This window comes from Notolepis coatsorum, assembly GCF_963971535.1.
Source record: "Notolepis coatsorum genome assembly, chromosome: 18".
Classification (NCBI taxonomy): domain Eukaryota; kingdom Metazoa; phylum Chordata; class Actinopteri; order Aulopiformes; family Paralepididae; genus Notolepis; species Notolepis coatsorum.
The window spans coordinates 56,689,481-56,715,179 of NC_140182.1; the positions used below are offsets into that span (position 1 = coordinate 56,689,481).

Sequence of the window (25,699 nt, forward strand, 5' to 3'; positions counted from 1 at the left end):
AGAGAGATAGAGAGAGAGAGAGAGAGAGAGAGAGAGAGAGAGAGAGAGAGAGAGAGAGATAGAGAGAGAGAGAGAGAGGAGAGAGAGAGAGAGAGAGAGAGAGAGAGAGAGGAGAGAGAGAGAGAGATAGAGAGAAGGTGAGAAGAGAGATATAAAAGGGTGAGGTGGGAGACAAACATACTGTATACTGTATAGGGGGGAGGGAGAGAGATTACAGAGGAGAATGAGAGGGTGAGAGAGAAGAAGGGAGACAGAGAGAAACATACTGTATATATAGAGAGAAATGAAGGGAGAGAGAGAGAGAGAGAGATAGATAAAAGGTGAGAGGGAGGAAACATACAAAAACTGTATACTGTATAGAGAGGGGAAGGGAGAGAGATACAGAGAGAGAACGCGAGGGTGAGAGAGAAGGAGACATAGAGAGAGACATACTGTATAGAGAGAAAGGAAGGGAGAGAGAGACAGAGAGAGCAAAAGAGAAGGTGAGAGAGAGATAAAGAGAGAGAGAGAGAGAGAGAGAGAGGAGAGAGAGAGAGGAGAGAGAGAGAGAGAGAGAGAGAGAGAGAGGGAGGAGGGAGAGAGAGAGAGAGAGAGAGAGAGAGAGAGAGAGAGAGAGAGAGAGAGAGAGAGAGAGAGAGAGATGAGAGAGAGAGAGAAAGGAAATGAGAAAGTGAGAGTATCTGAAAGCCAAATAAAAAGAGAAAAAACACTCAAAGGCACGTAGCCGTGCATGGTGCTAAGACAAGCAGGCAGCTCTCTGGCAGACACAGCAGAGAGGAGGGGATTACAACGTGCTGCCAAGTACATTTCACTGGACGAGGTGTGCTGTAAGCCCCCAGGATACACCGTACAGACAGTAGACCTCCCTCCCTCACACACTAGCTCCCCCGCACTCCCATCAGCACATGGAAAACTCTGGCCTGCCCAACCCATCTAGAAAGAATAAGAAATCACTGGCTTAATCAGGTGCTGGGTGCTATGAAGTCCGTCATTAATAACAAGGAAGGAGGGAGGGGGAAAGCCCAGTCCCCGTCAAACACGTACCTGAGCATGTGAGCCGCGCTGAAGACCACATCAAACTCGCCGCTGTCGAGGCGCGCCGCCTTCTCCGCCATCTCCGCCGCCTCCAGCAGCCGAGACTCCTCCAACAAGAATTGACCTGGCGGGAGCGAGAGAGGTGGAAGCGGGAACGTTGTTAAAAAGCAGTGGGATCCCGACAGAGGGACTTGAGGGGATACGTGGCCCAGGAATATTGCCTTTATACAGCCTCGCGTGCCCTAATAATGATCTGCTGAAACGCTAGATGCGAGTGCAGCATACCGACACTCTCTGGCCATTGCTCAGCCCTCATTTGTTCCCCCAATTTATCCAATTGACGGAGCAGGTCGGGTCTTATTTGGTGGGTGTGGCGGCTGCAGGTCCTTGCGGACCTTCGTAGATCTTAATGAGGAAATCCTGATTGGGGGTCACGAACCCAGGGCGGACCACTTGTATAGAGCCAGGTTTAGACAGGATTAATACCCTGTTGATTTTGTTAACCCCCACCTACCGTACTAGAATCCCAAAAACCGCTGGACGAAACAAGCATATTTTCCATAATAAGTGTGGATGAAATGGAAGCCTTCGCTATAAGCCTTAGGTGAGGGGGGGGGTGGGGGGGGGGGGGGGGGGGGTATGACTGATTTCCAACGAGGCCGTGAGCACAAAGCACCTCCAGGTTACAAAAACTGCGGAGGAGAGTGGGTACTGGGTAGGTTTCAATAATGTCAACTCTGTTTTATTACAGCGGTTTAGGACACGCAAAAACAATCCCTGGAATATACAGGAACAAAAAATCCCCTACCATCAATAAGATTGTTAGTTGGGAACAGTTGGGCTCATTCTCTTTTTTTGTTTTTTTGTTTTTGGCAGTCACTTCGAAAACAGCATTTCAACTCGAGTGACCGGGCGAACTGAAACATTTTACACAGCTGTTTTGTGCATAAACACTTGACCGTACTGATTCCATGGAGTTCTTTATCGTGTACGCTGTGGTGTTTAAGGCATTTATTTTTGTGTGTGGTACTTAGAGTATATGTGTATGGTGAGGTGGTCATCTGTTCTGATCTCAGAACTGTTTGGGTGACAGCGGAGACAGACTAATCCATGGAGTGTTATTGCTATTGCTTTTCATTCTGCTTGGGTGCGCACTGCGCAGGGCAACTCTTCAGCAGGACACAATGATCCACTAGACACCAAATCATTGATTGGTGTCGGCACATTGCTGTTTTTAAAGGAACATGTCAACATTATGGGAAATGCACTTACCGTCTTCTCCAGTCAGACAAGAAGATGGATACCAATTTCCTCTCTGTGCATTCAGTAGAAAGCTATCCGGCTGCAAGCTAGCTAGCCTAGCTTAGCACAAATGCATGGAAGCAGATACGGACCACTAATCTACTGTAGCTTAAAACTCTGGGAGACGTGTTTTTGGCCAACAGCTAGGCTAGCTGGTCCGTATCCGCTTCCATTTATTTGTGCTAAGCTAGGCTAGCAGGCAGTCGGTTAGACAGTAAATGCATTTCCCATAATGTTGGCGTGTTCCATTAAATGTGCATCATACATACATTTTAATGACTGACCAATGTCACGTAACGTCTAATACATTATGAACGCTGTAAAATGTAACGCTTTTCAGGAATAAAAAAATATATATTATTTTTGTTATTAGATATAACAATGTCATATGATACAGGTGGAGATAGTGAAACCCATGAACCAGACTAGTCACTCTCATATTTACACTCTTATATAGTCACTTTACTTTCTCGTTGGTCTAACCTCTTTTTTTTATTTCGAACATGCAATAAATACAAACAAACAATAACAAAAGCGAAACACAACTCAATCTACATGTTCGAAAAGGAGTAGGAAGAAGTATACACTTATTTAATCCTACCCCTTTTTCCACTACTCAAATGAGTGTACTATTTAAAAACATAAAAAAGAAAAAAAAATTATATATATATATTTATATATATATATATATATATATATATATGCAAAACAAAAACAAAAACTATATATGTAAAACATGAAAGAAATAAAATAAAATGTAAACACCCGTGAATATCAAGTCCCTTCCTCATCCCTGTACCTTGTGAACATCATTTCCTTATACATCAGTTTGAATTGTCTCATGTGAATGAAATACTGAAATTAACTATTCATTTCTATTAATGAACTATTACCAATTTTTTTTGGGACTCCCTGGAACCCCCCCAGGGACCTTGCGTTGAGAGACACTGATCTAAACCATTCACAAAATCAAACCTTTAGTGACGTGCATGATCACAAAATGTATATGGTAGGGGTGGGAATCGCCAGAGACCTCACGATACGATACTATCGCGATACTTGCGTCACGATACGATAGTATCGCGGTACTAAATATATCGCGATACGCTGAGTATTGCAAATTTTCTTTACATTTTTTTATCAAATTAAATGTATTACCTTTTTTCAACTGCAAAGTAAAACTTTGTTAACATGTTTTATCTAATAAAATAAAGTTCAGTCTGTTCATCTCACTTCAATCATTTTTATTGCAGAACATGGTATTTTCTCAAGCAGACAGATGTAAACACTGTAATCTGTGTTGCATCTAGCTGACAAACTGAACTGTTTGTATTACAGTCATATTCCAACTTAACTGAATGCACATGTGTGTGTGTGGACTACTGTACTATTACAGGTATTGAAATTAACAATGCAACTTCCTTATACACATTTAAAAAAATATATATGAATAATTAAATATCGATACTTGGCGTCCCTGTATTGATACAGTATCGCCACGCAAAGTATCGCAATACTACTACGTATCGATTTTTTCCCCCACCCCTATGGTGTACCACAGGGCTGCGTGCTGAGCCCTCTTCTCTACTCCCTCTTCACCCATGACTGCAAACTGGTGCATGGATCAAACGCTATTGTATATCGCCATTGTATGTCAATAAACTCCAGTATGTCCAAAACTCTGCTGCCCGCATTCTCACCTCCACCCGTCGCTCTGATCAGATCACCCCTGTCCTCCACTACCTCCACTGACTTCCAATCAAATACAGGATACAATTTAAAATACTACTCATCACATTTAAAGCCCTCAACAACCTTGCCCCTCCCTACCTGTCCGACCTCCTCCACCGTCACACGCCCACCCGTCGCCTTAGGTCTGCAGATGCCAACCTCCTAACACCTCCCACGACCAAGCTCCGGACCTGGGGCGACAGGGCCTTTGCTGCTGCTGCCCCCTCCCTCTGGAATGCCCTCCCCAGCCATATCCGTGATGCAAACACCCTGACATCTTTTAAATCAGACCTCAAAACCCACCTTTTCAATCTTGCTTTTGACCTCTAATTCTGTCGGTTTTATTTTATTTTGTATGTATTATTTTTGTTCTGTTTTTTTGTTTTGCCATCGTTTTTGTCTCTTCTACCCATGTAAAGCGTCTTTGAGCACCTGGAAAAGCACTATATAAAATAGATGTATTATTATTATTATTATTAGGGATGTCCGATATTATCAGCCTACCGATATTATCGGCCGATATCGGCATTAAAATGTGATATCGGAAAATATCGGTATCGATTAAAAAAAAAAAAAAAAAAAATTTTTTTTTACATTTCTATAACCTTTAGTTACCCAAGCAAGCAAGTAAGAACAAATTCTGATTTAATTTATTGTCAAAAGTATGCATAATGTTGTGTTAATTCCACAACAAGAGATATGTAATGTTAATTACCTGAAATTATTCCGTCTTTTGGGGGGGGAAACCCTGCATATATCGGTATCGGTTGATATCGGTTGATATCGGTATCGAAAATTAAGAGTTGGACAATATCGGTATAGGTAAAAAAGACAATATCGAGCATCCCTAATTATTATTATTATTATTGTCAAGTTTGCAGACGACACCATCGTGGTGGGACTAGTCAGCAACAATGATAAGTCGGCGTACAGAGAGGAGGTCCAGTACCTAGCTATGTGGTGTGCTAATAACAACCTGGCCCTCAACACCAAAAAAACTAAGGAGATAGTGGTGGACTGGACTTCAGGAAAAATAAAACAGGCATGCACAGCCCCATCCACATCAATGGAGAGGAGGTTGAGCGGGTCTGTAGTTTCAAATTCCTGGGAGTCCACATCTCTGAGGACCTGTCCTGGACCACCAACACCTCGACCCTGGTCAAGAAGGCCCACAAGCGCCTCTTTTTCCTGAGAAAGTTGGCCAAACTCCACCTAGCCCCTCCCGTGCTAGCGAACTTTTATCGCTGTACGATTGAGAGCATCCTCACCACCTGCACCTCAGTCTGGTATGGCAACTGCACCGGTAAGGACTAGAGATGTTCCGATACCATTTTTTCCTTTCCGATCCGATTCCGATACCTAAGCTTTGGGTATCGGCCGATACCGATACTTATCCGATACCTGTGCATACATAAAAAAAAAAAAAAAAGATATTATATAAATTTTTTATAAATATAATTTTTTTTTTTTTTTAACAAATACTGTTTTATATATACTGTTTTTTAGTAATAACTAGAAAGTAATGGTATTTATTCAACAACAGGTGATTGTATAGATTTGTATTAGTATCATTAATCAATGAGTATGGGGCTTCAGCACTGCAGATATACCCTACTCCAATGATCCACACGGACATTATACGTTGCTGCACTCGCTACCCACTGGCTCTGCAGATATACCCTACTCAGTCTGTCTACAAGGCTCCGTTGAAGTAGCAGAGGATCTGTTGTGATTTTTGCACAATAAATATTCAACATTCTCTTTTGAGACTCCGCCTCAGACTCTTATCATTTGGCACTAAAAGCTAAACATTGTCGCCGATATGGCTGTCCGCAACATGTCATTAATTGTGTACGCGACGTGCAATTGTGCAATGACGACGTTACCGTTAGCTAGCATGAGCTACCGGTATATGGGAAGACCATAGAAGACTGTAACGTTACTGGTGACATTGTGATTTAACTTGGAATACTCCTTTGCCAACTTGCTGTACTTTGCTTGCAGGTCTGCAGCCATTATTGCTGGATTATATGAATAGCCCCAACTTTAGCCAAGGTAATGTTAAAGCTAGCTTTCGGTTAGCTGTTCAATGCTAATAACACCAGCCACCAAGCGAACCCATGAGCTCCCCGTCAACACCGCTCTGTCGGGACGATGACATTTAAGAAAGTATCTGCTGTTAAAATGACAAATGGCATTGACACTTTAATCGATTAAGCACACGTTTGTTTTATAATGCTTACTCAACAGACCACAGTGTTGTTGATAAATTACGTCATATGGTATCGGAGTGCAGCATTAGAGGGTACTCGCCGATACCGATACCAGCATTTTAGCCAGTATCGGCGGCTTTTCCGATACTGGTATCGGTATCGGAACAACTCTAGTAAGGACCAGAAATCACTGCAGAGGGTAGTGAAAATAGCCCAACGCATCACCAAGACCCCACTCCCCCCCATCTCATCAATCTATGAGAAGCGGTGCTCACGGAGAGCACGGAACATCATCAAACACGCTTCTCACCCCAACCATGGACTGTTGTGTTCACCCGCCTGCGGGGTACTCGCTCTGGGGCACGCTACCGCAGCCTCCCAGGCAGAACCAACAGGACCACGAATAGTTTCTTCCCCTCAGCTGTCAGACTTCTGAATCAAAACTCTACTTAGCCCACTGCACCTCACTGTATACCTGTGTATATAGCCATAGCTTATGTAGACTTTATTTTAATGATTATTTGAATGATTATTATTTTTTCTCACCATTGCACATTGTGCTAACCATTGCACTTTACATTTACATTTAGTCATTTAGCTGACGCTTTTATCCAAAGCGACTTACAAGTTCTGTGCGACAAGACAGCAAGAAGGGTATAACTCTATCAGCTGAGTAACAATGTTCATCAAAGTGTTGCGTGTTACAGTGTAGGTTAGTTTATTAGGACAAGTGCATGACATTAAGGTTAGTCGGGGTTAGATTTTTTTTTTTTTTTTTTTATCATTTCAGATAATGGTTGAAGAAGTGAGTCTTTAGTCGACGGCGAAAGATTGGACGGGATTCGGCTGTCCTAACTGGGATGGGTAGTTCATTCCACCATTGTGGGGCAAGGACTGAGAATAGGCGGCTTCTCTTTGATGACCCTCCGGGAGCTTGGATAGGAGTAGATCTGAGGCGGCCAGAAGACGCAGAGCGTAGGGGTCTTGAGGGTGTGTAGTTAGAGACCATTGACCGGAGGTAGGCGGGAGCGGTTCCCTTTGCCGCACGGTATGCTAGGTCGAGGGCCTTGAAGCGGATACGTGCAGCAATGGGGAGCCAGTGCAGGTCCCTAAGAAGTGGGGTGACATGGGCTGACTTCGGTAGGTTTGAGATCAGGCGGGCCGCTGCATTTTGAATGAGTTGAAGAGGCTTGGTGGCAGTGGCCGGGAGGCCAGCTAGCAGTGCGTTGCAGTAGTCGAGGCGGGAGATGACTGTTGATTTTACTGACTTTACTGTACAGTTGTATATATATGTGTCTTATATTGCAACTGACTGTTGATTGTCACATCCTGGTTGGACGTACACAATCTCGTTGCACTGTCTTGTACTGTGTAATGACAATAAAGTGAATCTAATCTAATTTGCCAGGAGAATAATACACTATTCCAGTATTACCCACAACCTTTTCCAAAATGAAATGAGAGGCAGAAGAGCACTGAGAAGACACTGCATCTGTCACGTTCCCTGTGTCCATCGCTGTGTCTTTACATAGAGGACAATGTAAGGAAACTGAGGTACGTCTTGACTGGATGTCAGGAGGAGTATTTTCTCTATGCTATGCTCCAGCAGCCAGTGGTGGTGAAAGTCCACCGTTTCCTTTACATTCTCGAAGTCAACTTCCTGTCTGTTGTTGCTACGCAACTGCAGCGTGGGGGGAAACTGCCCTGCTTGGTACATTGTGTACGCTTCATTTAGTGGAGAAACGGATCGTTAAAGCGGCAAATTAAAGACAATCAAGCGGAATTTTCTTCAGTCCTTCACAATGCCAAAGAGCTGCTGTGTTACGTGTTGTACTAATGACAAAAACAGAAATCCAAATCGCAAGTTTTATACCATCACAGAGGAAAAAGTGGCTGGTGGCTAACGTTCGGCTAACTCGCTCTGGTGTTGTGGTCGTGGTAGCTACATGCTAAGCTAACATTAATTACATCATATCAAACCGATAGGAGCTTATCTTATCTTTTTTTCGGTCTGGGAGAGTGGAGGCTACCACGTGCTTCCTCCGACACACGTCCAGCCAATCAACCGCTTCTTTTCACCTGGCAGCGCAGATTCTCACTGAGAGGGCGTAGCGTGTGGAAGGATCACACTATCCCACTTAGATCCTATCCGCGCTTAGCAGGCGCCCCGACCGAACTGTAGGAGTCGCTGTTTACAACGACCCGGACCCACCCCGCCAGCTTCTCCCACCCTCTAATACTGCCAATTGTATTAGTGTGAACGGCCAGCCAAGCTGATGACAACCCCGGAGCTGTGAGCTGGATTCGAACAGGCGAATCCAGCCGCTCCGGGGTTGGTGACGAACACAATCTCCGTTACGCCACCTGACCGCCGATAGGAGCTTATCTTATCTAATCTTACGTGGATGTTTGATCGGGTAGTGGCACACGTGGTACCACCACGTAAGATTAGATAAGATAAGCTCCTATCGGTTCGATATGATGTAATTAAAGTTAGCTTAGCATGTAGCTACCACGACCACAACACCAGAGCGAGTTAGCCGAACGTTAGCCACCAGCCACTTCTTCCTCCGTGATGCATCAGCTGGTATTATATAAAACTTGCGATTTGGATTTCTGTGTTTGTTATTAGTACAAAACGTAACACAGCAGCTTCAATTTGGGTATTCGAGAGATGGCCATGTCTGTAGGTGTTTTGTATGACTCATATCTCGCCTTAGAATCACCAGAAAGGCTTTCGAAATAGTGAAATGCCGTGTTGGCCTCAATATTTTCAAAACAAATCGTATGAAAATGTTATGAAATGAACAAGAATGTGATAAAACATGTAATAAAAACGGACCTCAACGCATGCATTTGATGGTAGAAATCCGTATGGTCCCCCTATACCAAGATGGCGGCGGTCTCGTGACATCAGAGTGTCTTCGAGAATAAGTAAAAGTAGAAATAACCAGATAAAAAGAGTACTCTGTTAAGTAAAAGTCCTCGAGTCAAAATTCTACTTTAGATTCAATATATTACTGGCATCACTATTTAAGCGTCTTTGAGCATTTGGAAAAGCGCTACATAAATCTGATGTATTATTATTATTATTATCACACATGCAACTCAGATTTCAAGGAAGTATGGAGAAACTCTCCCTCTCCAGGGGAAGAATGTGGAAGAATGGTGCTCTGGTGACAAGTTCTGCACAAATAACAATCTGTATAGTCACGCCTCCAAGAGGAGTTAAGCAAGAAAAAAAACATGCTTTTGAGTGAAGGACATCTTTAATGATTTCCAACTTTTGTGTGCGAGTGTGTGTGGATATATTACAGTACATATGTTGGATGACTCCGCCATTAGTATTTGAGTGGGTATTAAAAAAAGAAAAAAGAAAAAAGAAATAACATAAATCGACACTTACCATAATGCATATAACAATTTCCTTTCGTGGGGTCTAGCTGGATGGCCTTGAGAAAATACCTCTCAGCTTCAGTCTTCTGCCCCTGAGAAATAAATATTAAACACACTGTTATTATTGTTTCAAAAGGGCTCTGCAAATGTACTCAACTACTACATAAAAAAAAATACAGCACATTAATCTCCATACAAAAACACGACGGCGTACACCCAGAGACCCGAGTCGGGCCCGCATCTTTAACGTAACGCTAAATCTTAATAAATAGCATGCACGCTTCGCTGCATGTTTTTCTTTCGACATCTTGTCAAAGTACAATGTCATGCTTGGCAGCGTCGAGCGCACAGGCGAGCGCTCGTTCATTCATTACACACTCATATCTGAGCAAATAACACCAGCCGAGGAGGGAACCACAGGTTGGCCATGTGTGTGGCCTGATCACTGAGGAGCGAGACAGAGAGATGTACAGGGGAGAGGGAGAGAGAGAGAGAGAGAGAGAGAGAGAGAGAGAGAGAGAGAGAGAGAGAGAGAGAGAGAGAGAGAGACAGAGATAGAGAGACAGAGAGAGAGAGACAGAGACAGAGAGACAGAGATAGAGAGCGAGAGAGAGAGCGAGAGAGCGAGAGAGAGAGAGAGAGAGAGATAGAGACAGAGAGAGAGAGAGAGAGAGAGAGAGAGAGAGAGAGAGAGAGAGAGAGAGAGAGACAGAGAGAGAGCGAGAGAGAGCGAGAGAGAGAGAGAGAGAGGGATGAGGAGGTGATGAGACAGAAAAGAGAGAGATAGATTGAGGAGGAGAGATAGAGCGAGGGATGAGTAGGTGAGGAGAAAATAGAGTAACAGCCCAAACCCACCCGAACGCGGGAGTGAGGTGGGTGGGTGATCAGCGCTTCACTTTCACTCCCATTTTAACAGGCGTCGCTGTTCACACCAGCTGCGCACGGGCGGGCGACTCGCGGGCGGGAAGCTAATTGAATCGCTTTGGTTGGATTCAGAGGCGTGCGCCACACACATTTTCACAGAAATACACGCAATATCTGCATTATTACCACACATATAAATGTTGTTCAACCAGCTAATGTGTCTGTATATTTCCCAATACAAATAAACCACACTATACTTTTTCAGGAGTACAGTCACACTGATTTCCTCATTCTAAAATGAATTCTAACATTCTAATTAATTATATAATAACTGGTTATACATGCAAAATGGACAATAGAACACTGGAACTGGAAATCAAAAAAAAAATCTTCAAACGGGGACTGACTTTGCATATAGACTATAGCATTTAAAGCTGTTCCAATGTAAATGTGCCTTCCTCCGTGCGCTTTCGCCTGCTCTGAAGTCGGACTTGTGTGGATGGCCATGCGTGCTGTTCTCGCACGAAACCTGTGCAGACTTGTAAGAGAGAGAGATAGAGAGACAGAGAGAGGAGGTGAGGAGAGAGTATGAGAGTGTGTGTGTGTGTGTGTGTGTGTGTGTGTGTGTGTGTGTGTGTGTGTGTGTGTGTGTGTGTGTGTGTGTGTGTGTGTGTGGAGACTTTTGTTTTCTGTCTTCTGTACCCATGAGATATCTTCAAAGGCATGTGGAACATTTGTTAATATTTTAATCCTATGTGTGTCTGCTATATAATCTGTGGATTAAAATAAAGTATTTGAGTGTGTGTGTATGTGTATGTGTGTGTGTATGTGTGTGTGTGTGTGTGTGTGTGTGTGTGTGTGTGTGTGTGTGTGTGTGTGTGTGTGTATGTGTGTGTGAGTGTGTGGTGAATACTATGTTTTCTGTAACCATGAGATATTTACAAAAGCATGTGGAACCTCTGTTACTATTTAAAGTGTGTGTCTGCAAGAAGTATGTACAGTATAGTATGTGTGTGTGTGCATATACACACACACACAAAGATGCATAGCCTATTATCTAAGCCTCTCTACAGCCATGCATGTATGCACTGAGGTTTGTATTTGTGAGGGCGGCATAGCACCAAAGTCTCTCTCCAGAGAAGTCCTTTCACTCTGCCGCAATATTGATAACGGGGACAAACGAGACCTGATCCCTGTCACTTTGAATGGGGAGTCATCCGTATCCAAGAATATGTCATACATTGTCATTATTTTCTTCCCTATTTGAAGTCACTGGTAAAGGTCTGACAACACAGCATGGTTAATGCCATCACAATTCTGTGATAGAAAAGTGCCCCAACCTCTTAAGCTGCAACGTCCCTCATATGGGACGTTTTTCAGACTTTTTGCAACCGGCACTTTGGCGACCCCTAGTGGCTCGGGTGTGCATATTTTGTAATACAATATATATATATATATATCGAATTGAAGGCTTATTTGTTGCCTGTCAATAGTGACAAAATCCGACAAAATCCGTTCAGCAGTTCTCGAGTTACATGCCGGTATTTGAGGCTTATGCAAAGTATGCGGTATTGCGCAAAATACCACTCCAGACTCAGGCTGCAGTAGTTCCGTCAATCTAGATCCGATCTCGAAAATTATGAGAATGAGAAAACTGAGTTTTTCTTTGTACACAGTTTACCAAAATCACTCCTAATCACTCATTTCTGAATGGATCTTTATGAAATTTAGATATGTACTACATAAGGCTTCAGGCTATGACTCTGGATTTGTAAGCCATACCACCTTTACCTCTGGACTACTAACTACTACAGAAAAACTTGAGTAACAACTTTTTTTACAACTCAAGTTTAGACCAATGTTACTCTATTACGTTAGCACTAAAAGTGATTTTTTTTTCTGGAATCATAAACTTCAGACTGCTATAAGTATAAAGTATGTTGTTTTCGTTTGCAAAGAAAGTATGCAGTCCTCAAAAACGAAAACTAAAATGGCAAATTTTGGAGGCGCCTGTTAACACTTTGAGTGCCACTCACGGCTAATCTCGTGTTTTACGATAGTTACGTTGAAAGCCACTCACGAGATTTCTCGGATTTTAATTTTTTTATTTTTAGCGATCTGAAATCATATTGCATCACGCGAGCCTACCCTAGCCTACCCAAGGGCCGCCGGCGATCAGATGTGAAAAAAGCGCCCCCTATCGTCTCCCAGATGACATCAGGGATTTTGGAATGGACTCAATGAAAATGGATGGGGAAAAAAATATATTCCACATTTTCCAGTCCACTGATGCAGCCAGGGTTACCAGAGTTCATTCTGGATCCTCTGAGCGCCGCGGATCATGAGTTCTACTGTATACACGTTAGATCTATAAACGTATCGATTTTTTCGAATGGTGATCAGGAATTGGAATATACCAGTTGGATACCATCTGATGTCAGGGAAGGAATCTATGTTATCAGTGTTAGGATAATCAGACTCGTTTTGATGAAGATATAAGCTTTTTTCTGATATGTGCTCCAGCGGTTTCACTGTAAAATCCATGAGGAAATTAAAACGGCTATTATCAGCGCGCCTCGAATGTGCGTGCGTGCACCTATACTATTGATCATCTAGCGTTTATTTGAAAACGATTAATAAATAGGCCGACAAATATCAACGTTCTGGAATATTCCAGTAAAAGGCAATTATCACAGAATGGGCTGTTTTTTTACCTCAAAACGGGTGCTTTTCAAAATGCTCTCAAACGGAAATGAAGCGATAAAAAACCAATCTGCCTTGACAGCACTGACTGGAAAATGATTCTTTAATAAGCGACGGGCAGATTAGACACATAGCCATAATTTAAAACATAGATTAGGCGATATTAACGTTAACATTGGCGCCGATGGTGGCATTCAAGCACTAAGTCGTGCGCCCCCTGGTGGCACTGAAAGTACGGGCGGGCGGGCGACTCGCGGGCGGGAAGCTAATTGAATCGCTTTGGTTGGATTCAGAGGCGTGCGCCACACACATTTTCACAGAAATACATGCAATATCTGCATTATTACCACACATATAAATGTTGTTCAACCAGCTAATGTGTCTGTATATTTCCCAATACAAATAAACCACACTATACTTTTTCAGGAGTACAGTCACACTGATTTCCTCATTCTAAAATGAATTCTAACATTCTAATTAATTATATAATAACTGGTTATACATGCAAAATGGACAATAGAACACTGGAACTGGAAATCTAAAAAAAAAATCTTCAAACAGGGACTGACTTTGCATATAGACTATATAGCATTTAAAGCTGTTCCAATGTAAATGTGCCTTCCTCCGTGCGCTTTCGCCTGCTCTGAAGTCGGACTTGTGTGGATGGCCATGCGTGCTGTTCTCGCACGAAACCTGTGCAGACTTGTAAGAGAGAGAGATAGAGAGACAGAGAGAGGAGGTGAGGAGAGAGTATGAGAGTATGAGAGTGTGTGTGTGTGTGTGTGTGTGTGTGTGTGTGTGTGTGTGTGTGTGTGTGTGTGTGTGTGTGTGTGTGTGTGTGTGTGTGTGTGTGGAGACTTTTGTTTTCTGTCTTCTGTACCCATGAGATATCTTCAAAGGCATGTGGAACATTTGTTAATATTTTAATCCTATGTGTGTCTGCTATATAATCTGTGGATTAAAATAAAGTATTTGAGTGTGTGTGTATGTGTATGTGTGTGTGTATGTGTGTGTGTGTGTGTGTGTGTGTGTGTGTGTGTGTGTGTGTGTGTGTGTATGTGTGTGTGGTGAATACTATGTTTTCTGTAACCATGAGATATTTACAAAAGCATCTGGAACCTCTGTTACTATTTAAAGTGTGTGTCTGCAAGAAGTATGTACAGTATAGTATGTGTGTGTGTGTGCATATACACACACACAAAGATGCATAGCCTATTATCTAAGCCTCTCTACAGCCATGCATGTATGCACTGAGGTTTGTATTTGTGAGGGCGGCATGGCACCAAAGTCTCTCTCCAGAGAAGTCCTTTCACTCTGCCGCAATATTGATAACGGGGACAAACGAGACCTGATCCCTGTCACTTTGAATGGGGAGTCATCCGTATCCAAGAATATGTCATACATTGTCATTATTTTCTTCCCTATTTGAAGTCACTGGTAAAGGTCTGACAACACAGCATGGTTAATGCCATCACAATTCTGTGATAGAAAAGTGCCCCAACCTCTTAAGCTGCAACGTCCCTCATATGGGACGTTTTTCAGACTTTTTGCAACCGGCACTTTGGCGACCCCTAGTGGCTCGGGTGTGCATATTTTGTAATACAATATATATATATATATATCGAATTGAAGGCTTATTTGTTGCCTGTCAATAGTGACAAAATCCGACAAAATCCGTTCAGCAGTTCTCGAGTTACATGCCGGTATTTGAGGCTTATGCAAAGTATGCGGTATTGCGCAAAATACCACTCCAGACTCAGGCTGCAGTAGTTCCGTCAATCTAGATCCGATCTCGAAAATTATGAGAATGAGAAAACTGAGTTTTTCTTTGTACACAGTTTACCAAAATCACTCCTAATCACTCATTTCTGAATGGATCTTTATGAAATTTGGATATGTACCAGTGCATGTGAGCGGATCGGAGCGTGAGCGGCGCGGGGCGCGGAGCGGCCGGTTTTGACGTGAGCGAGGAGTGGGTTTTAAAATGAGTCGGCGCGACGTCCGGAGCGAGAGTTCTCCTCCGCTCCAATCCACTCCAGGCCGCTCACAGTGGTTTAACACTGATGTAATATATACATGCAGTACAATGCCAAAGCAACAGATGGCGATGTACAAACATGAAGGCCATTTTCAACCAATGAGAAGGGTGAACCTGTGATAGGCTAGCCTGTTCAGGCTTTGTCACTGTAGAGACGCCCACACTCACTCCAGTTAGAAAAAGTATCGACGCCATTGTTGTTGACGTTAGCTTACATGCTAACGTTAATGGCAGCGACCATAGCATTGTGGCTCGGCTAGCCTATCATCGCTTAATAGAACTAGTGAATGGATAAACAACGTTATTTAACATTGCAGAATGGCTACAATTACAATGCGGCTCAATACAAACAATTGTTAAGGGGCCCAGGGGGTGTAGACTGTTGTAGTTTGAGCTAATTTACACCATGCTCCAAAAAAAAAAAAAAAACTGCTGAGCGATCTGGCGCGGGGAGTGGGGAGCGCTCGATTCAAGGTGAGCGGGGAGCGAGCGGAGAGCGACTTGGGGGCGGGGTCAACATGAGCGATTAGCGGAGCGGACCAAGCTTTAAAGAGCGAAGAGCGGATTTCTCGGCCGCGCCGATCCGCTCACGTGGCCTGATATGTACTACATAAGGCTTCAGGCTATGACTCTGGATTTGTAAGCCATACCACCTTTACCTCTGGACTACTAACTACTACAGAAAAACTTGAGTAACAACTTTTTTTACAACTCAAGTTTAGACCAATGTTACTCTATTACGTTAGCACTAAAAGTGATTTTTTTTTCTGGAATCATAAACTTCAGACTGCTATAAGTATAAAGTATGTTGTTTTCGTTTGCAAAGAAAGTATGCAGTCCTCAAAAACGAAAACTAAAATGGCAAATTTTGGAGGCGCCTGTTAACACTTTGAGTGCCACTCACGGCTAATCTCGTGTTTTACGATAGTTACGTTGAAAGCCACTCACGAGATTTCTCGGATTTTAATTTTTTTATTTTTAGCGATCTGAAATCATATTGCATCACGCGAGCCTACCCTAGCCTACCCAAGGGCCGCCGGCGATCAGATGTGAAAAAAGCGCCCCCTATCGTCTCCCAGATGACATCAGGGATTTTGGAATGGACTCAATGAAAATGGATGGGGAAAAAAATATATTCCACATTTTCCAGTCCACTGATGTAGCCAGGGTTACCAGAGTTCATTCTGGATCCTCTGAGCGCCGCGGATCATGAGTTCTACTGTATACACGTTAGATCTATAAACGTATCGATTTTTTCGAATGGTGATCAGGAATTGGAATATACCAGTTGGATACCATCTGATGTCAGGTAAGGAATCTATGTTATCAGTGTTAGGATAATCAGACTCGTTTTGATGAAGATATAAGCTTTTTTCTGATATGTGCTCCAGCGGTTTCACTGTAAAATCCATGAGGAAATTAAAACGGCTATTATCAGCGCGCCTCGAATGTGCGTGCGTGCACCTATACTATTGATCATCTAGCGTTTATTTGAAAACGATTAATAAATAGGCCGACAAATATCAACGTTCTGGAATATTCCAGTAAAAGGCAATTATCACAGAATGGGCTGTTTTTTTTCCTCAAAACGGGTGCTTTTCAAAATGCTCTCAAACGGAAATGAAGCGATAAAAAACCAATCTGCCTTGACAGCACTGACTGGAAAATGATTCTTTAATAAGCGACGGGCAGATTAGACACATAGCCATAATTTAAAACATAGATTAGGCGATATTAACGTTAACATTGGCGCCGATGGTGGCATTCAAGCACTAAGTCGTGCGCCCCCTGGTGGCACTGAAAGTACGGGCGGGCGGGCGACTCGCGGGCGGGAAGCTAATTGAATCGCTTTGGTTGGATTCAGAGGCGTGCGCCACACACATTTTCACAGAAATACATGCAATATCTGCATTATTACCACACATATAAATGTTGTTCAACCAGCTAATGTGTCTGTATATTTCCCAATACAAATAAACCACACTATACTTTTTCAGGAGTACAGTCACACTGATTTCCTCATTCTAAAATGAATTCTAACATTCTAATTAATTATATAATAACTGGTTATACATGCAAAATGGACAATAGAACACTGGAACTGGAAATCTAAAAAAAAAATCTTCAAACAGGGACTGACTTTGCATATAGACTATATAGCATTTAAAGCTGTTCCAATGTAAATGTGCCTTCCTCCGTGCGCTTTCGCCTGCTCTGAAGTCGGACTTGTGTGGATGGCCATGCGTGCTGTTCTCGCACGAAACCTGTGCAGACTTGTAAGAGAGAGAGATAGAGAGACAGAGAGAGGAGGTGAGGAGAGAGTATGAGAGTATGAGAGTGTGTGTGTGTGTGTGTGTGTGTGTGTGTGTGTGTGTGTGTGTGTGTGTGTGTGTGTGTGTGTGGAGACTTTTGTTTTCTGTCTTCTGTACCCATGAGATATCTTCAAAGGCATGTGGAACATTTGTTAATATTTTAATCCTATGTGTGTCTGCTATATAATCTGTGGATTAAAATAAAGTATTTGAGTGTGTGTGTATGTGTATGTGTGTGTGTATGTGTGTGTGTGTGTGTGTGTGTGTGTGTGTGTGTGTATGTGTGTGTGAGTGTGTGGTGAATACTATGTTTTCTGTAACCATGAGATATTTACAAAAGCATCTGGAACCTCTGTTACTATTTAAAGTGTGTGTCTGCAAGAAGTATGTACAGTATAGTATGTGTGTGTGTGTGCATATACACACACACACAAAGATGCATAGCCTATTATCTAAGCCTCTCTACAGCCATGCATGTATGCACTGAGGTTTGTATTTGTGAGGGCGGCATGGCACCAAAGTCTCTCTCCAGAGAAGTCCTTTCACTCTGCCGCAATATTGATAACGGGGACAAACGAGACCTGATCCCTGTCACTTTGAATGGGGAGTCATCCGTATCCAAGAATATGTCATACATTGTCATTATTTTCTTCCCTATTTGAAGTCACTGGTAAAGGTCTGACAACACAGCATGGTTAATGCCATCACAATTCTGTGATAGAAAAGTGCCCCAACCTCTTAAGCTGCAACGTCCCTCATATGGGACGTTTTTCAGACTTTTTGCAACCGGCACTTTGGCGACCCCTAGTGGCTCGGGTGTGCATATTTTGTAATACAATATATATATATCGAATTGAAGGCTTATTTGTTGCCTGTCAATAGTGACAAAATCCGACAAAATCCGTTCAGCAGTTCTCGAGTTACATGCCGGTATTTGAGGCTTATGCAAAGTATGCGGTATTGCGCAAAATACCACTCCAGACTCAGGCTGCAGTAGTTCCGTCAATCTAGATCCGATCTCGAAAATTATGAGAATGAGAAAACTGAGTTTTTCTTTGTACACAGTTTACCAAAATCACTCCTAATCACTCATTTCTGAATGGATCTTTATGAAATTTGGATATGTACCAGTGCATGTGAGCGGATCGGAGCGTGAGCGGCGCGGGGCGCGGAGCGGCCGGTTTTGACGTGAGCGAGGAGTGGGTTTTAAAATGAGTCGGCGCGACGTCCGGAGCGAGAGTTCTCCTCCGCTCCAATCCACTCCAGGCCGCTCACAGTGGTTTAACACTGATGTAATATATACATGCAGTACAATGCCAAAGCAACAGATGGCGATGTACAAACATGAAGGCCATTTTCAACCAATGAGAAGGGTGAACCTGTGATAGGCTAGCCTGTTCAGGCTTTGTCACTGTAGAGACGCCCACACTCACTCCAGTTAGAAAAAGTATCGACGCCATTGTTGTTGACGTTAGCTTACATGCTAACGTTAATGGCAGCGACCATAGCATTGTGGCTCGGCTAGCCTATCATCGCTTAATAGAACTAGTGAATGGATAAACAACGTTATTTAACATTGCAGAATGGCTACAATTACAATGCGGCTCAATACAAACAATTGTTAAGGGGCCCAGGGGGTGTAGACTGTTGTAGTTTGAGCTAATTTACACCATGCTCCAAAAAAAAAAAAAACAACTGCTGAGCGATCTGGCGCGGGGAGTGGGGAGCGCTCGATTCAAGGTGAGCGGGGAGCGAGCGGAGAGCGACTTGGGGGCGGGGTCAACATGAGCGATTAGCGGAGCGGACCAAGCTTTAAAGAGCGAAGAGCGGATTTCTCGGCCGCGCCGATCCGCTCACGTGGCCTGATATGTACTACATAAGGCTTCAGGCTATGACTCTGGATTTGTAAGCCATACCACCTTTACCTCTGGACTACTAACTACTACAGAAAAACTTGAGTAACAACTTTTTTTACAACTCAAGTTTAGACCAATGTTACTCTATTACGTTAGCACTAAAAGTGATTTTTTTTTCTGGAATCATAAACTTCAGACTGCTATAAGTATAAAGTATGTTGTTTTCGTTTGCAAAGAAAGTATGCAGTCCTCAAAAACGAAAACTAAAATGGCAAATTTTGGAGGCGCCTGTTAACACTTTGAGTGCCACTCACGGCTAATCTCGTGTTTTACGATAGTTACGTTGAAAGCCACTCACGAGATTTCTCGGATTTTTATTTTTTTATTTTTAGCGATCTGAAATCATATTGCATCACGCGAGCCTACCCTAGCCTACCCAAGGGCCGCCGGCGATCAGATGTGAAAAAAGCGCCCCCTATCGTCTCCCAGATGACATCAGGGATTTTGGAATGGACTCAATGAAAATGGATGGGGAAAAAAATATATTCCACATTTTCCAGTCCACTGATGCAGCCAGGGTTACCAGAGTTCATTCTGGATCCTCTGAGCGCCGCGGATCATGAGTTCTACTGTATACACGTTAGATCTATAAACGTATCGATTTTTTCGAATGGTGATCAGGAATTGGAATATACCAGTTGGATACCATCTGATGTCAGGTAAGGAATCTATGTTATCAGTGTTAGGATAATCAGACTCGTTTTGATGAAGATATAAGCTTTTTTCTGATATGTGCTCCAGCGGTTTCACTGTAAAATCCATGAGGAAATTAAAACGGCTATTATCAGCGCGCCTCGAATGTGCGTGCGTGCACCTATACTATTGATCATCTAGCGTTTATTTGAAAACGATTAATAAATAGGCCGACAAATATCAACGTTCTGGAATATTCCAGTAAAAGGCGATTATCACAGAATGGGCTGTTTTTTTACCTCAAAACGGGTGCTTTTCAAAATGCTCTCAAACGGAAATGAAGCGATAAAAAACCAATCTGCCTTGACAGCACTGACTGGAAAATGATTCTTTAATAAGCGACGGGCAGATTAGACACATAGCCATAATTTAAAACATAGATTAGGCGATATTAACGTTAACATTGACGCCGATGGTGGCATTCAAGCACTAAGTCGTGCGCCCCCTGGTGGCACTGAAAGTGTTAAGAGTTAAACCTTCTGATTACCAGACAACCATTCTACCTCCTGAGCCCCCGTCTTTGGTTTTCATTACATACATTAGAGCGTCTCTGGTATGACTACATTTGAGGCCTGGAAAGTGCTCCTCTTGCAGGGAAAGTTGGGATGAGTGTGAGTGTACAGTAGTTGGAGGAGGGACAGGAATAGACTGCGGACCGATGGACTTTGGCTCCCATGGCTCTCAGTAATCCAGGACAGGAGCTCAACCAGTCAATTCACCAGCTGGACCTCTCATGCATTCCTGCTCAGCTTGGAAATGTGTGTCAGACGCCCCTCTGATCAACACTCAACAACGTGCGTTCCCCTTGAAAATATCTCCTTTCAGCCGTTTCAGTTGATGCTGTCCGGCAAGCGGCACTGCAGCCTCGAGGCCCGGAGCAGCTGACTCTGGGACAGTACCCCCCCCCCCCCCAGGCAGTCAGACTCATGGACAAAATAACACTAATGCATAATATAACTGATATGGCATACAGACCCTCATCTGCACCTTTGCTTACACTGCCTACTTGCTCAGATGTGTATATTCACAGTTAATTATATTGTTTACACTGCCTATTTAACTTTTCTACTGTACTATAATCTTATTGCCTGTATTTATGTCTTTCTACCAAGCCCATACATATACCACCCCCCCCCCCCCCCCTCTCCTCCATGCTGCTATGATGCCTGAATTTCCCAATAAAGGAATATCTTATCTTATCTTAATGTCCGGCTACCGTGCCTGTGACTGAGGTATTATAATCTAGTGCTATTTTATTGCTGTTGATTTTCACGCACTACACCCGCGTGGTGATTGTTATGTTATAGTCTAGTATTGATTGATTCAACTGCCACTTTGCACCCCACCACACCCCACACTGTTCTTATTACACTGTGATTATTGTATTATAAATTAGTGCCATCGGTGCTTATGCTGCTATTTTTGCTTTCTTTTTGCTTTCTTCTTGTCCTACTTCCTTGACGATGCTGCTGCGAAGCAGAGGAGCCCGGAACCAAAGGAACTCCACTCCTCTCTGCTGTAACAGTGCAAGATGAGTGAGTTGAATAAAACCTGAATCTAAACCTGCACAACGTGTGTTACCCTCGGAAAAACAATGCCTTATGAATGTATCATTAACAGTAAAGTGGGGGTTCCAGAGGTTAAAAGGACAATTCATTAAACAAAATGTAAATATGAAACAGAATTAATTAACAATTATTAATATTTCAAAGTCTTTGAAGAATAGGCTTTTATCCAGTTAGAACAATCACGCTGTTAATGGCTGTATGTACTTTAGTAAGAATGTACGTTTTTCACTGTCTTTTTTTTTTGGGTCCACTTTTTCTTCTCTTTTTCTTTTTTTCTCCCATCCCAATTCCGATGTGCCAATTCTCCCCTCCCCTGTCTTGAACGTTACTTGCATATGCCCCCCACTGGCCAATTGTAGGGAGGATAGAAGCCTTCCATCAAGGGTCCCCTCCGATACACGAGGAGGCAGCCTGTCACATCTTTTCACCTGCCAGCGCGGACTCTCATTGGCGAGGTGTAACGTGTGGGAGGCTCACACTACCCCCGCCACTTTCCTGTCTCTGCTGTGCAGGCGTCCCCCAACCGACCTGTAGGAGTCGCTGTCCACAACGTCCAGATTACCACCCATCGACTTCACCCGCTAACTCTGCCAATTGAGTTAGTATGACGGCTGGTCCAAGCCGGAGGCAATGCTGACAGCCGGAGTCGAACCCGGTGTCTCTTGCATTGGTGACGAGCGCAATGTCCGCTGCGCCACCCAGCCGCCCTCGTTTTTCACTGTCTTTACACTCTGCGCGGCTCGACCATTCCTTAATGTAAATATTTGAGTGCGGTTTCCCTTGATGCATGGGAAATCAAGCCAGTGCTAAGTACATGTTAGGAGACAGCCGAGGGTGTCAGGATAGCTGGAATAGCTCCGGCAACCCAGAGCCATATTGTTTTTCTGCCTTTTCACGCTATAAATCACAGATGAAACCAACGTGTACATTTGAGAAGCAGCTGTTATTATAATAACATAGGCCCTCTTTCTGTTTACTCTGCTTCGGCCAAAAAGCCATACTGTACCATATCCTAACGAGTTGCAGTCATGAGTGGATTGATGATTTGGCTCGTGATACATCACACTTTCAGATAAATCTGGAATCAGTATATAGGGACACACCGATCTGCCCGTACAAATGATAAACTAAACTTTAAATATCGTCTTGATATCGAGTAGCGATCCAATCCATTAGTTTTAGATTAGATTCAAATGTATTGTCATCATACAGCACAAGTACAGTACAATACAAATATGTTGGCATCTAACCAGAGTGCAAGGTAACAGTAGCAATATTAATATACAATGTTCAAGTGATTACACTGGAAGATATATATATATATATATATATATATATATATATATATATATATATATATATATATATATATATATATATATATATATATATATATATATATATATATATATATATATATATATATATATATATATATATATATATATGAGTACTACTGAGTAATAATGCTAATCTGATGTATGGCATAATGCTACTCTGAGTGTTACAGTATCATTATGTACAATGATACAGGTATAAATACAAAAATAAGCCATACTGGCCAGTAGAATAACTATTAAGAGTAGGTAAGGGATATATAGAGATTCAGACAGGTGCGGATTTAATGTACAGCATCAGTACAGTAGCGTGGTATCAGATCAATATCTATTATACAGTAGAGTAAGGACACGCAAAAAAACATAGGAAAAACTGCTGAAGGACTGTCTGTTTTCTCATGTAACATTCAATAAAAAAGTGTGCATCAATAAACTAGACCCAACGTTGTAGGGGAACATATATGCGTCCGTATGTGTGTGTGTGAGGTTCGGGTTCAGCCCTTCTAGCGATGCCGGAGTGTACGCCTCATTTGGGTGCAAAAGCTCACGCTTTATGGCCTCGTAAAGTCAAAGCCCCGTTCAATGTCTATGGATAAGCCCACGTAGTTTACATACCGGTCACACGACCGATTGGAGGGATCTCTCTCTAAAATGTCTACCTTTCGGATCGAGTGGTGCATGCTCACAAATACTGACTGAACTGTTACATTTTTCCCCATCAACATGTATCAACCTGGACCCTATTTTTTCCACTCTATCTGATACCGCTCCATCACATCATTTTTATTAAATTTTAAATTCAATCTATAAAACTAAAATAAAGAAGGGGGGGGGGGGCACTGAATACTTTCCGAAGGCACTGTATCAAGTCTCAGGGGGAAAACCACACAAGAGCCTTGCTACATCTTCATGGTTTAAGTGGTGGTTTGCGTGGCTATGTGGTGGTTTGCCTGGCTATGTGGTGGTTTGCGTGGTTATGTGGTGGTTTGCCTGGCTATGTGGTGGTTTGCCTGGCTACGTGGTGGTTTGCCTGGCTATGTGGTGGTCTGCGTGGCTATGTGGTGGTTTGCGTGGCTACGTGGTGGTTTGCCTGGCTACGTGGTGGTTTGCCTGGCTATGTGGTGGTTTGCGTGGCTACGTGGTGGTTTGCGTGGCTACGTGGTGGTTTGCCTGGCTACGTGGTGGTTTGCCTGGCTACGTGGTGGTCTGCGTGGTGGTTTGCATGGCTATGTGGTGGTTTGCCTGGCTACGTGGTGGTTTGCCTGGCTACGTGGTGGTCTGTGTGGTGGTTTGCCTGGCTACGTGGTGGGCTACGTGGTGGTCTGCGTGGTGGTTTGCGTGGTGGTCTGCGTGGCTACGTGGTGGTTTGCGTGGTGGTCTGCGTGGCTATGCGGTGGTTTGCATGGTGGTCTGCGTGGCTACGTGGTGGTTTGCGTGGTGGTCTGCGTGGCTATGCGGTGGTTTGCATGGTGGTCTGCGTGGCTACGTGGTGGTCTGCGTGGCTACGTGGTGGTTTGCGTGGCTACGTGGTGGTTTTCCTGGCTACGTGGTGGTTTGCGTGGCTATGTGGTGGTTTTCCTGGCTACGTGGTGGTCTGCATGGCTATGTGGTGGTTTGCGTGGCTACGTGGTGGTTTGCGTGGCTATGTGGTGGTTTGCCTGGCTACGTGGTGGTTTGCGTGGCTATGTGGTGGTCTGCGTGGCTATGTGGTGGTTTGCGTGGCTATGTGGTGGTTTGCCTGGCTACGTGGTGGTTTGCCTGGCTATGTGGTGGTTTGCGTGGCTATGTGGTGGTTTGCGTGGCTACGTGGTGGTTTGCCTGGCTACGTGGTGGTCTGCATGGCTACGTGGTGGTTTGCCTGGCTACGTGGTGGTCTGCGTGGTGGTTTGCATGGCTACGTGGTGGTCTGTGTGGTGGTTTGCCTGGCTACGTGGTGGTCTGTGTGGTGGTTTGCCTGGCTACGTGGTGGGCTACGTGGTGGTCTGCGTGGTGGTTTGCGTGGTGGTCTGCGTGGCTACGCGGTGGTTTGCATGGTGGTCTGCGTGGCTACGTGGTGGTTTGCCTGGCTACGTGGTGGTTTGCCTGGCTACGTGGTGGTTTGCGTGGCTACGTGGTGGTTTGCGTGGCTACGTGGTGGTTTTCCTGGCTACGTGGTGGTTTGCGTGGCTACGTGGTGGTTTTCCTGGCTACGTGGTGGTTTGCGTGGCTATGTGGTGGTTTTCCTGGCTACGTGGTGGTCTGCATGGCTATGTGGTGGTTTGCGTGGCTACGTGGTGGTTTGCGTGGCTATGTGGTGGTTTGCCTGGCTACGTGGTGGTTTGCGTGGCTATGTGGTGGTCTGCGTGGCTATGTGGTGGTTTGCGTGGCTATGTGGTGGTTTGCCTGGCTACGTGGTGGTTTGCCTGGCTATGTGGTGGTTTGCGTGGCTATGTGGTGGTTTGCGTGGCTACGTGGTGGTTTGCCTGGCTACGTGGTGGTCTGCATGGCTACGTGGTGGTTTGCCTGGCTACGTGGTGGTCTGCGTGGTGGTTTGCATGGCTACGTGGTGGTCTGTGTGGTGGTTTGCCTGGCTACGTGGTGGTCTGTGTGGT

General features: G+C 43.8%; 1 protein-coding gene across 1 annotated transcript in view; it reads right to left on the minus strand.

The window, feature by feature from the left end:
• The window catches only part of tmtc2b (transmembrane O-mannosyltransferase targeting cadherins 2b), a 316,193-nt gene that overhangs the window by 17,368 nt on the left and 273,126 nt on the right, over nucleotides 1–25,699 (minus strand). The window contains 2 exon segments of the mRNA XM_084335402.1: nucleotides 1,045–1,159; nucleotides 9,688–9,769. Of these exon segments, the coding sequence (XP_084191528.1) occupies nucleotides 1,045–1,159; nucleotides 9,688–9,769 (197 nt within the window).